Source organism: Elaeis guineensis, chromosome 4, assembly GCF_000442705.2.
Source record: "Elaeis guineensis isolate ETL-2024a chromosome 4, EG11, whole genome shotgun sequence".
In the NCBI taxonomy this organism is placed as follows: domain Eukaryota; kingdom Viridiplantae; phylum Streptophyta; class Magnoliopsida; order Arecales; family Arecaceae; genus Elaeis; species Elaeis guineensis.
This window is the reverse complement of record NC_025996.2, coordinates 61,110,526-61,125,341: the sequence shown is the minus strand read 5'-3', so window position 1 is coordinate 61,125,341 and position 14,816 is coordinate 61,110,526. Positions and strand designations below refer to the sequence as shown.

At 38.1% G+C, this 14,816-nt stretch overlaps 1 protein-coding gene and 1 pseudogene across 1 annotated transcript; one reads left to right on the top strand and one right to left on the bottom strand.

Moving 5' to 3' along the window:
* Positions 1-328: 328 nt before the first annotated feature.
* Positions 329-14,443, bottom strand: LOC105042762 (nicotinamidase 2). Its single transcript, XM_010920077.4, is given in 4 exon segments — positions 329-607; positions 13,570-14,043; positions 14,046-14,209; positions 14,331-14,443. Coding segments are annotated over 2 exon segments (603 nt in total). The 5' UTR covers positions 14,176-14,209; positions 14,331-14,443; the 3' UTR covers positions 329-607; position 13,570.
* On the top strand, positions 6,292-7,706 carry LOC140857353 (peroxisome biogenesis protein 5-like; annotated as a pseudogene).
* Positions 14,444-14,816: the final 373 nt, after the last annotated feature.

Below are 14,816 nucleotides of genomic sequence, written 5' to 3'. Positions count from 1 at the left end.
CCCAAACAAACCAATCCTTCTTCTAACTCCTCTACAGGGTGTTAGTCACATCCCTTCCAAAATAAACATCATAATACAAAGAAATCTCAACATGAAGTAGTCGCGTTCTTTGATACTTCTAGAGAACAACAACAAAATGATTAGCAGCATAATCCTTTTGAAAGTTCATCATCAGCATGAATTTATGACCAACTTAAATCAGTGGCTTTCAGCTGTAGAGTGCAATACATGTTGAGTAGCCAAAAATATTATTTTGCAAATAGCACTAAACATGCAGCAACAAGTACAGAGACTAACCAACCAACCAAAGGAAATGGCACACTAAGACTTATCACAAGGTGAAAACAGGAAGCTTGGTATTCCATAAAGAATAAACGGACAAGAAACACAACATTTACATTTTTGGTGAAGATATCCATCTCTTTTAAGGAAAAGGACTTGTCTATCTCACCTCATGTTATTTACAATAAACATCATACACCCCAGATCTTCATTTACGAAAGATGTTTTATCTCATGCAACTATTACATCCAACAACATACACCCATGATATGTCTGGTACTGACAGTACCCATAGTCCACACCCATGATGTCCAAAAAACCAGACCTGATAATTATTATGAAAAATGCAAAATTCAGAATAAACATATGACAGAAGTAATGGTTTTATGAAAAAAAACTCAATATTTCAAGATACTAATTAATAAGTGTGGAGCAAGCAATGATATAGCATAACTTATCAAAACTTGGGACCATTTTAAATGTCCTTGTAATAAATACTTGTGTGCCTTCCTAAATGAACTTGTACCTAGGTGGCAAAATATTTTTAAAGGGATCAAAAAACACATTCCAGGAACAAAAAGCACTTCGTGCCTTTTTCACAACCAACTAGGACAACCATGTGAAAGTGAAAGGTTTTGGCAATAGGTTATGCTTAAATGTCCTGATAGATAGAATGAACTTGTAAAAAGTTTTAACAAGAAAACATGATTACTCTACCACAAAATTCTACTAAAACTTCTACTCCAAACAAGAGCTGAATTCATATCCTCATTAAAAGGATAAGAAACTGACACAAGATCGAGGGAGAAGATGGAGAGGGAAGAAGAGGTAAAAGAAGAGCAGAGAAGAAAAGAGAGGTAGGAGGAGGAGAAGAATCAAACGGAGAAGCAACTCAATATTCTCAAATCTATATAATGCAGAACATGCCTTCTCATTAATTCAATTTTCTAATCTGTGGAGTTTATAAAGGCTTGAAGGTCAAATGGTGGTGTAGAAATGGAGGGAATAGGATTTGTGGCAGTTTGGTCCATAGTAGATGGGCGGTCACTCTATTTGTTCCTAGTCATAGTGTGATGCACTCAAGTAGAGGGCAATGAAAGTATACAGAGATAGACTAAAAATTATAATAAGTAATTAAGATTCCCTAACTACCATGATGCACACACGTAAAACCATAAAAATGTAGATGATATGTCCAAGTTCAAAAAAGAAAATAAAGGTTAAATGCAAGAGTGTGGTGGGGGGTTTTTTTTTTTTTTGGTGGAAGAAAGGAATAAGGTTAAACTTGGACTAAAGCAATTTACTAGTTATCTAATCAAATAAAATGTTGATGAAGTTTTCAAAGGGAAAGATGTTACCTTGTGAAAAGCACTTTAAACCACTACTTCACCTTCTGGGAAAGAAAAACTCATTGTAAAATCAGAATCAGCAGTAACAAACATTAAAAAAAAAAAATGGAATCAGTGTGCCAAAATCAGCTAGGACATGTTCCTGATGTTGACATAGCAGATAATGTGGTGCTGACATGGCAAAGCCACTGATGTGGCACTAACATGGCCAATGACTTTACAGGTTGTATAGTGTTAAGGTTTGCTAATGTATACTGCTGACTGGCTGATGATGTGGCAGAAATTAATTGGCTGGGCAGGTCCCATGAGAATCGAACTCAGATCTGCAATGCACTAACTGGGTTTGGATTGAATCTGGGTTAGGCCTGGACCCGCAGCCCCTCCTTATAAGGGCTTCGATCCGAAGTCCTTATGCATGTGGCAAAGGGCCCCGGCCAAACAGCAGTAGACTCAGTCCGACTAGAAAGAGAGATTGATGCCGATGCTAAGGGCTGATGGCAACTCGGCGGTGGCAATGAAAGAATGGACTCGGGGAGCTGGGTGGATGGCATCAAAGATGCCATGAACAAGGTTGAGTCACGACGGGAAGCCTCCTCTTAGATGATTTTATCCAGTGGAGCGATAGAGTGGGAGATTCAACACCGAGGCGAAGGAGCTAGAGGTAGTGAAGGCCAAGCATAGGTGGTCGATCGTAGACTTGGGAGATCCAGCGATCAATCTCTCTTCTGGAGGACGATACGGCTAGCGCATGATGTAGAGATTAGTGCTGGCACAATCATGAGGGAGTGGCAGGGCTTCAACAAAGGGACGAAGGGCTATCAATGGCCAATGGAGACGAGGGAAGGAGGGGAGCGGAAAAGCAAGGGGGTGGCAAACAAGGGAATTGTCCCCCCCCCCCTCTCTTTTCTTTTGTTTTTTGTTTCCCGACCTTGGGAGGGATCTGGTGAAGGTGTGCCACAAGATGCCACAACTACCCAAATTGGAGAGCATGAATCTCAAAGTGAAACTAGGGTGGACCAGACCATGGTGGAGAATCTAAGTTTGCTTTCACATAGATGCATGACAAAGGAAGAAATAGATGGAAGAAGAGGAAAACAAAGAAGGAAGAAAAGAGAGGCAGAAGGACAAGAATTGGAGGGAGAAGCAACACAATATTCTTAAATATTTATAATGCAGAACTTATCTTCTCAATTGCATATCAGTGGATATTTATAGAACCAAAATCCTATTACGAGTCTGGATAGAAATAAAATACTGAAGTCCCCACAATACTCTAGTCCTAATAAAAATAAAATTTTCAATAAAAATAAAATTCATTAGTTTTCAAATAAAATAAAATTAGCCTAGATGAAATAAAATTTTTCTAATTGCTATATTTGTGCCTAATACTGATGTGCCTAGACATCTCATAAAACAATCCCCCATTAGAAACCTTACAATAAGTAATAATAGATGTAAAAATATTACCCAAGGGACAATCAAGAATGCTTGGGCATTACTAGGAATCAAGGAACACAGAACCAGAATCAGATCTCATGCTGGCCAACTGATAGTATGGTTCGATACACCGCTGTATCGAACCATATCGAGCATGATCCGACACAGCAAAGAAAGCTGACGAGAGGGAGAATTGGAGCAGAAAAGATAGGAGGTGGAAGGGACAGGGAGAGAACGAAAGGAAGGCTAGCAGAGATGCTAGAGGTGGCCACCAAGGGGGGCTGTGGATGCCTTTGGATGATCAAATCGTATAGAGAGAGGATGGAAAAGAGAGAGGGGGGAGAGAGTGGGAGGCCGGAATCCCCCTGGCTTCCACAGGTTCAAAATGGGGTGATTCTGACCTTCTCCTCTCCTTCCCTCCCCCTTGTTCCTATCCTTCCTTCTCCCTCCCTCCATTTTTGCCGATGTTCTCAAATTAATGCCCAAACCGCACCGGTAAGCTGCTAGTACAATTCCACATGCTCGAAACCATCCGGTTCGCGGCCATTCAACAAACCTTGCTAGGAATGATCCTTATAAACCTAATCCACAAAATAGTTTTGGCTACCACCAAAACCACAACCAACTTGCTATTTGGCATTTGACCAACACATCGCACTTATCCATTTTAACATTGCCAGCTCTTCCAATCCATGCGTCTGCCTGCTTGCTTACAGTTATAGCCATTTCCTATCTTAACTATTCAACATTGTCACTCCTACTGCCCTTGCTCTTAGCCATACACACTACATCCCACTTTACAAGATAAATTCCCTTAGCCCATAGCCTTCAGACCTCTTTAGAAAAAATCATTTCTGAATCCTTGAAGAAACCTCAACACCACTTTTTCTTTTGCCAAATATCAGCACCATGAAATTGAGGACTTTAAGATAATATAGTACATAGAAAATGAACAACCCTAGATAATGTGATTGTTCTACATATCTGAGAACACTTTAATGTGGTAGCCAGCTACTCGATCCTAGTTATGAACTTTTGGCTTGGCGAGCTAAAAGGTCGTGAAATCAGATCGCCTAGGACACATGTAAAACCGGATCGCCTAGGACACATGTGACACCGCACAAGTCGCAGATCCAAGCCATACGGGTTGCGAGTCCAAGCCATACGGGTTGCGAGTCCTGTAGGCATGGGTCTTGGGGCATGACAAGTTTTTTATGATCAGTTATATTTTTCTCAATTAGGAAGATTTGGTGTTAGTAAATTATTGAAAGTTTTGATTTTTATGAACTTTCGTTTTTAGAACTTCTGATATTATTAGGAATGTTAGTAGTTAGAGTTCTTCAAAATAGAAAAAAATTTGAATCCCATAGTAGAAAGTTGAAGAAAAGAGTCCCTTTATACTAATAAATACCCCCACTCAAGCTCCTCCTTTAATCAATACTGAAGATCCTTGAGTAGTGACAATTCTATAATGAGCATTATTCTCCTTGTTTTCTCTCTATTCTCTCTCCTCTCCTCTCCCTTTTCGTGCATTCTTAGAATTTGTGAGTGAGCGTCATGAGAGCTATACCCTTGGAGTGGCCTGCCAAAATGGTATTTTTGGCCTTTGAAGAGAGTCACCCACCCTAGCTCCTCTTCCAACTACCATCTTCCTTGTGCCATGTATGCCGCAGTGAGGTTCTATCTCGCTATAATTGGTAGCGCCAATATACTCTCGCTCTTTCGAGTTTTTCAGCCGAAGTTCAACACCTCAGCATTAGTTGGTATTAAAGCACAATTTCAAGATGTCTCACCGTCATAACATCCTAGAGCATGTTGAATGTAAGCAAGATCCAGGTGATATCAAATAAGATGAATTATGCCACTAGCTTGAACAATTTCAACAAAAAAATCAGCAGCTTTATCAAAGCAGCATGGATGCCAATATGGCTAGCGTTCCAATCACTCCTCTAATAAAGAGACCTTTGATGATAAAAGTAAGTGCTTCAATGAAAAAATAGAAGATTTTAATCCACTTTACAGTAGAAAGATGGAGTGAATAAGATACCCGGCACCAACATGAACTAAGACCATTATGACTTTGGTATCAAAATAAATATCCCCATCTTTCAATGATGCCTGAAACTTGACGAGTTTGTTTATTGGCTCCACTGTTGAATGAGTTTTCAAGCTTAACGAAATCCCTAATGATTGATGTATCAAGTTAGTCACCATCAAGATCAAAAATTATGTATCAATTTGGTGAAAAAATTTGAAGGGACGATGTGAGCATGAAAGACACAGCAAGATTCAAATGTGGGATAAGATACATCACGAACTCAAACGTAAGTTCCTACCTGTAGATTATCATTAGAATAAATTTCTTAAACTTCACAATCTTAAACATCACAAGATGACCGTAAAAGAGTACATTATAGAATTCGAGCGACTCCTAATGACGTACGATATAAAGGAGCTTGAGGAGTGAACTAAAGCACAATATCTTGGAGGATTAAAACTTGACATTAAGCAAGTCCTGCAATTTCAACCCTATTGGATGCTAAATGACGTGATATAATTGGCAACAAAATCAAGAAACAACAACTCAAACAAATAATTGGTGCTTTCAGAGGTAATAGAGATAGAGCATCCAACTAGGAGAGTTACGCACTAAAAATGTTGGCACCCTCCAAAGCCAGCAGCTCCCCACCACCTTAAAAGGATAAGGGCATGCTAAACAATCCCAAACATTCAAACTCTATTGCCTCCAACCCTTGCAAGTGTTTCAAGTGCTAAGGATTTGGGCATAATGTAGCCGACTGGCCAAATAGAAAGCTTGTTTCTTTGGTGGACAGCGAACCTATGCAGAAGATCAGAAAGAATATCAGCCAATCAAATGGGATGAGAAAAACCCAGATGAAGAAGAATTAGTGCATGCCGATTCAGGTGAAGCCTTGATGGTCTGCCATAGCTTGAATATGACCGTGGTAGCTGATGAATAAGACTATTCATGCCACAACATTTTTCACACTAAATACACTTTGCATGGCAAGGTGCACTGGGCTGGATTCGACAATAAGAATACAAGGGGGATGTCCTACAGCATGTTCTTTTGCTGGCTTATAAGTCTGGTTTTCGGGTTTGGGATCTTGAGTACACTGATGATGTAAGAAGCTAGCATCCAGACATGATGGTCCTATTTCATTTCTACAAATGCAAAAGAAGTCGATTTCAATAAAGAGGCATGATGATAAATTTTGCAGATGTTGGTCCATTGCTGGTTGTTGCTGGAGATAGATCATTTTCTGGAAGTGGAAATACTCCTGATCGGTTGGGCTCTTTTTGGAATGGAAATGCTGGTGGTTGCCAGGAGCTGAGAAATGAGTATCCATCACCAACATTTGTCCACTTTAATTCATCAAGGACACATGATTATGTGCATGTCTTGAAGTTCAAGATAGCTGATTACTCAGTAAGGTGCAGTCCTCAAGTCATTGCTGTTTAGCAAGCCTCCGGGATACATTGTTTTGATGCTGCCCTGGACAATTCTTACTTATCGTATAGTTTCCGGGATTCCTGTTTCTGGAGGCATTTAGGCTAGGGACTACTTGCTGCGGATTCTATGTGGCTAGGCCTTAGCGGAAATCCAGTTGGAGTTTCAAATGGTGGCTGTGTCAGCCCACAACACTTGAGTCCTAGTATAGGTATATTATCATCTCCTTCAAATGGGAGTCTGGTGGCACACTATGCAAAAGAATCAAATATATGGCTTGCCAAATTTAATCAACAAAGGGAGAATGTTGACCCTAAGACCTGGGCTCATTCTTCTGAACAACTACATTGTGTCAATGGCTGGGCATTAGAGTTTAAGCACAAACAATCACAAATGGCATCACTTGGTCAGATAACAAATGGAAACATGTCCAATATAGCTGCCATGAAGTAGAGCCGTAAGCTTGTACATACTTTAGCACAAAATACCGACTCAAAATTTCAGAATTCAAAATTTCTCCAGTTTGTTCTAAAGATGAGCCATGGTGAGCTTATCGTTGATAAGAATCAAACCAAGCCCGCTACTGGATCTCTCTGCCAACTGGGCTGATGAATACCAAGCACAATATAATGTTGGTCCTAACTCTTGGGCTGATTACATGAAGAGCTTTCACAAGGAATGGAAAAGTGGGCAAGTGAGTCTGCTAAGGAACATGAACAGCATGAAGTTGATGATCAATGGGCAAATGAGTTTTCCAAATTGCATGTCCAAGACTGGGCAGAGGAATTTGGACATCAGGTCAATGAAGGTCCTTTAGGGAAAAGTCATGCAGATAATTGGGTAGATGCACATGATAAGTACCTCTATGAACAAATCCTGGTATCCAAGCAACGATCGAGTACATCAAGAGGGTTTATGTCTTTTCTAACATGAATCCTTATGTTGGACATCCCAATACTTTGAAGGAAGGGCAGGAGCTCTCTTGCAAGGGGCTTTTAAATGAAGCTATTCTCACTTTAGAGGCTGAAGTCTTAAAGAATCCTAACAACACTGAGGGTCAGGGTTTGCTGGGAATAACACATGCAAAAAATGATGATGATCAACATGCTATTGTATCTGTGATTGCCTCTACCATGTTCACCACCACCAAGAAGCATGTTGACTAGGGACAGCCTATCATGTCACTAGGTCCTGAGCTATACTTTCAGTATCCCTCCACCCCATTCAGCCCTAGCACTGGTTTTATGAATGCTTCAACTGCAATGGACCTAGATCTCGTCTTCTCATCAGACTTTAAGAACCATATCGGTTTCATGTATTCATTGCCTAATCTCAATCCTTCTACAATGTGATTTGCTGCTAGAACATCATGAAACAAAATAATTGATGGCTCTTTCAATATTATGAAGCACATCAATGATAGTACATACGAAATTGAACTTCCTGGAGTTTATGGAGTGTTTGCAACATTCAACATAGCTGACCTATCAACTTGCTATGAAGACCAAGAAGATCTAGACTTTATGGCGAGTCTTCTCCAACCGGGGGAGTATGACATCAAAATGCTTAGGACGCACGTGATACCGCATAGATCGCAGGTCCCGACTGCATGGGTTGCGAGTCCAGGCCGCACGGGTCGCATGTCTAGGAGGCATGGGTCTCGAGACACGACTAATTTTTGATGATTAGTTATTTTTTTATCTCAATTAGGAGGTTTGATGCTAGTAAATTCTAGAGTTCTGATTTTTATGAATTTTCTTTAGGAGAACTTTTGATATTATTAGGAAAGTTAGTAGTTAGAATTCTTCGAATTAGAATAGAACTTGAAATCCCATATTGGAAAGTTGAAGAAAAGAGTCTCTTTCTGCTACTTATAGATATCCCATTAGGGCTTCTCTTATAATCAATACTAAAGATCCTTGAGTAGTGAAATTCTGTTATAGAAATTATTGTCCCATTATTTTCTCTCTACTTCCCGCCCATCCCCCCCCCCCCTCCTCTCCCATTTGGTGGAATGCTAGGGTTCGCAAGTGAGCGTCATAAGAGTTGTATCCCTAGAACGGCCTGTCAAGATGGTATTTTTGGCCTCGGAAGGGAGTCATCCGCCCCTACTCCTCTTCTAACTACCATCTTCCTCATGCAATACATGCCATAGCAGGGTTTCTAAATCACTACACTCAGTTGCACTAACATATCCTTCCTCCTTTGAGTTTTTCAACTGAAGTTTAACATCTCTCCAACATTAGGTTTCTCGAAAAATCAAAGTATTAAGCACAATATGCATTAAAATATCAGCACTCAATAATAATCAAATTGATTCATGCAAAACCTTATGTACGGCATAATTCTTGTAGACAGTCAACTAGGAACTTAGTAATAAACAAAGCTCAAGATGGAAACAAGGGTTTCAAGGGGCCATGGTGGCACACACTAAACTTTTGCAATTTCTTTGCAATTCCCTTGTGGTGGCTACCCTTATATACCACTATTCCCACATCCCACACCTACCCCCACTCAGAAAAAAGAAAAAAAGAAACCCTTCTCTCCTAAATATATGAGAAAATGTTTTGTCATCTCATCCTTCTATTATGAGAAAATTGGGCCCTCCAAACCACTATCATCTTTATCGCATAAGTACTTCCACTAAAAATTAAACTATCAGCCAATAACTCTAACTAGTTTTCCTAGAATCCCTCTCAAGTATCTAGTATCTTAATTCACAACTAAAAAAATTCTCTTCCAATCTCTCTTTCTCTAATTAAATAAAGAAAGGAAAAGAAACAAACTAGAGCAATAACTGCTTGTCTCCATAACTCCAACCGAACAATCATCCCCTTCAAACTCTCTCTCCTCCAGTTAGAGAGAGAGAGAGAGATCATTCTATGAAGACCTTTCCAATTTTCGATGCTATCTGGTGAACAAGATGATCTCCTCACAAGAAGCATAATGTTTTCTTTTCTTCTTAAATTTAGTTAACTATAATCAATATTTATTTATGTAGTTGGTTGTCTATTTCAATTGAATGCGCCGCTCTGCCATAATCAGTTCATAAATATGAAGTATTTCTCTTTTTGTATATTGTATGAGAACATCCATTATGCTTCAACTATTATCATAAGATCAGAAATAGTGCTCTATAAAGATTTTGCTATGTTTGTGATTAACAATTTAATCAGCTAGTAATTAGACAAAGCTTATTTTGTATTTTGTCATATTGTTTTAAAAAAAAGTATGATCATTAAAATTAAAGTATGACAATATCTACTTTGTAGATATGGCAAAATTTTCTTCAAAAATCATCACAAACCTTATCTTTATCATAGCAACAACAATCTAATTAAAAAATTATCATCAAACCAACAATTTAAACATGGTAATACTGAATTGGGCTTAAATCATAATGTTGTGTATGTTGCAAGAATATTGTAACAAAAGGTCTAAAAATCATTATCATACATAGGTATATCAAGTTTCAATAATGGAATCTTGGCCCACCATTGGTAAAATCCTAGCTCTATCCTTGTCAAGATGCCTTATGAAATGAACAAGTGTGCACACATGTGTGTATAATCTTTTCTACTATTAAAGGTAGGCAAACTCTCGAGTGGTGTGTGAGGCTCCAATCAAAGGGTCATCCACCTCCACGCCAAATCCATTGCACATTGAACATTCTAGCAAAACTAAATCCAAATTCTAGAGTGTCATCTATGAGGCTCCAAATCATGTGGTCATTGATATCTACACTGCTATAACTAATCTCATCTTTATATATTATATTCAGTTGTCATTTTGATGGAATTGTACAAGAGAACTAAGCCTTTCAAAATTGGGTGAGCATGTATCATATTACACAAGCAATAAACTCAGATTTAAGAATTGCATCTGTCCATAATATCTCTCATATGCACGTATTTGTGTGTAGATGCATGCATGCATATATGCATATATACAAGTATGTACACATTTGTCATTTGCTTTTTTTATAAATGACACCTTGATGCTTATAAGGGAGTGAGATTACTCAGATTGGACAACAAGTAAAGATCAGGTTGAAATGAAAAAGTAAAAATAACTTACAAAAATAACATACATGTTACAAAGTTGCTACAAAAGATATTCTACTAAAAACCTCGACCAAAACTCTAGCCTTTACCATGATAAAGAACTAAAAAAGCTAGACTAGACTTAGAATTCCAATCAAAAACTTAGAAATGTATGATTAATCAACACTTGATCAATCAAACCTATCAGAATATTTCTAGTAATGTGGATGACCTAGGTTACAAGCAACATCAACATGGTGCTATGACGAACTTCTAAGGCTAGATCATTGGGACATGTGAACCCTGTATGTGATAGTCCAACCATTTATACTTGTTTCCCATCATTATAACCAGTAACTCATGATGTTTGTCCTCAAGAAAATAATATAACACCATAGAACATTCACCTTGTGTTTGGTTGGAGTCATGAGAGAAAGGATGGATACCAATTTACCCATCCACCCTATATGATCAGGAAGGATGGATGAAAAAGAGAAATTGCTCATCCACCCTAACCAACCAGTTTGCACCCTCCCCAAATTGAGAGGATGCAAGGAAAAATTGATGGAGCAAAATCCTTTATTAATTTTTTGACAAAATCCTACCACTTATTCACCTTTTCATTTATTTTATTTATATATTTTTTTATTTTACCTATACTATTTACCCTATATTATAAATTTTATTAATTATTATTTTAACTTCAGTACATAATTTCCATAATTATAAGCAAATAATAAGAATTGTCTTCTATTTTTTTTTATATTCATTATTTTTTAGTTAACATTTGCATAAAATTAATTAAATATTTAAATTAAATTATAATTAATTATTTATTTATATAATTAATATAAAATAAATTTATTCATTTATAATTAATTTATAAAATTAATTATTTAATTAAATTAAATATTTATATAATTTTTTAAATAATTATAAATTATAAGTTTATAAATTTATATATTGTCCTACTTTTTTAAATATAAATAAGTATTATAATTGATAATAATAATAATATTTTTTGATCAAAAGATGGTTTTAAAAAATTATCATACAAACATCATCTATCCTCCCTTTCATTCCTCCATACCAAATAGAGAAGACAATCATTCCCATCCATCCTTCTTTCCCAATCCATCATTTCTCCAATCCATCTTTTGTATCAAATAGAGGGTTAAGGTGTAGCTAGACATGCATTCATTTGGTCCAAAAGACTAATCAGACACTGGATTAATCATTTTCCCCAAAATCATTTGTAAAACAACAAATACACTTAATTTATATTTATCTAATAGGCAAATATAAGCTTATCAAGACAATTTTGACAATTCATGATGGATTTATTTTGTCTAATTAATCCTCTCTGGCTGAACTAGTCATTGTCCTATTTAAGGTAGGGGATTCCTTGTTAAATATCTCATAAATCCTCAATTTTCATCCCAAGTACCTAGTAAGGCCACAAATTCTTGGTCTACACAACATCCTATAAATAAAGTAAACCCACACTAGTTCATATGGATCTAATAAGTCAAGCAATATGCAAAGCATATCACATGATTAGATCAAGCAATATTCAAGACATATCGTATACTAAGAACATCACCAATCCTGATAGTGATTTCTCCTATTTCAAGTAGGGGGTTCCTCATTAAACCTCTCATAAATCCTCAATTTTAGCCCTAAGTACCTAGTAAGCCCACAAGTAAAAACCTATCTTGGTCTGCATGACCTAAACATAGAAGTAACTCTATGGATGCTACTTCATATGTATAGGTAAGGTCAAACAACATTAAAGATAAATCACACAGGGAGAGCATCATCAATCCTAATACTGTGGTTTCTACAGGACATGTTTGACACACCCAAGTGATGATAAGGTCATCATCCTCAGGTAGCAGCCATACGAAGGGAGTATACAAACTTATCACTAGCCATGACATATTTGAGGAATAACAAACAGGAGTCTGGGTTCTCCCTCGATCTTCTTAATCAATTAACTAAGTCTAATATCATGTAAACATCTTATACCAACGTAAGGAACCCAGATATGTACTGATTGAATATAGATAATTACTTTAGTGTCTCAAATAATGCATCTTTCAAAGTTCAAGGCTTTGTTAGCAGACCAACTCCAAAAGTTTCTAACCACCAACAAGATGCATTAAAGGAACATGAGGTTCATGATCTAAATATGACTATGAACCACGTTGAACTGTGAGACAAGTAACTTGTATATTTTTCCTTCAAGAAATCATAGTTCCTGTCCTAATCTAAGGTTATAAATAGGATTTAACTAAAGCAATGGTTTAATGATCAAACACATTTAGTCATATTCCAACGTTGTTGGATAGTTAGGGATATTTGAAATCATAAATGATCCAACATTTAGAACACATGATTGGAATGCTCAGATTTACAGAAAGAGTACTATTAAGCAGTTAAAAAATAGAATGTAAGAGAATTTGTGTGGTAAATTGATGAAGAACCTAAAATCATAAAGTTTTCATAAAAAATGAATTCAACAATATGGCTATTTTGCTTCCTAGAAAATGACTTTACCAAACAGTTATAAAAAACTTGAAGTAAATTACATATACTCATCAATGTAATAAATTGTGGCATATGCTACACATAAATGGTATATTTTGATCAAGCGACAAAATTATAGAAAAGTATGATAAATAGATTAACCAATGATTGCAAAAAAAAAAAATTCAATAACCTACCTAAGAATGTATCGGTCATAATTCCCAAGGAAAATTTTCAAAACTTAGAAACATTTTGAAATCAAACTCATATGTAAGAAAAGGCAGGAACAAAATCAACTTATGACATATAGGCACCCCCAAAATATCTAGTCTATGTTGCTCTTCCATACAAAGTCGGCATTAGAATTTATGTCCAGCAAATAACCAACTGAAACTCGAATTAGATATCAAAAAAGAAGAACTTTCAAAAGAAGACTGAGATGGTTAGGCTTTCTAACCTCAGCCCTTGCGGCCAAGAGCCGCCTCGAGCCTCTCGCAGTCCACCAGGTAGGCGAACCCGTAGGCCATGTTCTTGAGGGTGGACTCGTGCAAGTCACTGTTCGATGTCGCAGTGGCGTCGGTGGAGAAGAAGACCCGAAACCCCCTGACGAACGCCTCCCTGGCCGTGGTCTCGCAGCAGAGGTTGGTCATCACACCAGTGACGATCACCTCCTCCACGCCCGTACCGTGCAAAATTTCCTCCAGCCCCGTCCCGGCGAAGGCGCTGTAGGTGCTTTTCTCGACCACCCGGTCGCCGGGACGGCGGCCGAGGTCGGGGAGGAGCTCGGACTCCGGGGTGCCGTCGAAGATGAGGTCGCCGTTCCACCACTCGCCGAGCATGGCGTAGTCGGCGGGGGAGCGGTGGCGGTGGCGGGTGAAGAAGATGGGGACGCCAGCAGCGCGGCAGAGGGCGACGGTGGTGTGGAGGGCGGGAGGATGGGGCAGGCCATGGAGGCGAAGTAGTTCTGCATGTCGATGACGAGGAGAGCGGCGGCCTTCGGATTGGGGTCTCGGCGCCGGATCTCGTACTTGGAGTAGGACGCGGCGGCGGTGAAGGCTGCCATGCCTGGCTGCAAGCCTAGAACGGAGGAAATCGAACTGCAGGGTAATTAATGGTGCGATTAAAAGCGGTAGTGTTTATTGGCCTCGTCGGGACTAGATGCTTCTTACCCAAAAAATAAAAATAAAATTTAAAAAAATATTTACTGAAAATACTTACCAAAAGAGAAAGTAGGGGAGTTTTACCCCGCACGGCGCAGGGCGTACAGGACTCGCAATAGATCGGAGGGTACGCGGGGGAAGGGTAAAATCTTCTCCGAATCCGACTCAAGTATATATATATATATATTTCTTCAAATATATTCTCTCTAAAGAAATAAATTGATCGATATATTAAAAAATTAATTTTTATAATTTTATTTGATCCTACTTAGCTCTATCAATCGAGTATGTACGGACAAATACGGACTACTCGACTCATTGCCACCTCCCACCCCCTACAAAAGAAAAGAAAGAAAAGGAAAAAGAAAAAAAAAAAAAATGAGTAGAAGAGTTTTGTCTTCATAACGATGGAATCGGAGAGTTTCGAGAACCCCGAGGCTTCATGCATTAACAGGTAGATATATCAAAATAATTTTTGGTTGAAAGATGAAAAGGCTATTTTGAGTTCTATAAATAAAACTACGTGTAGCACCAGTTACGAATA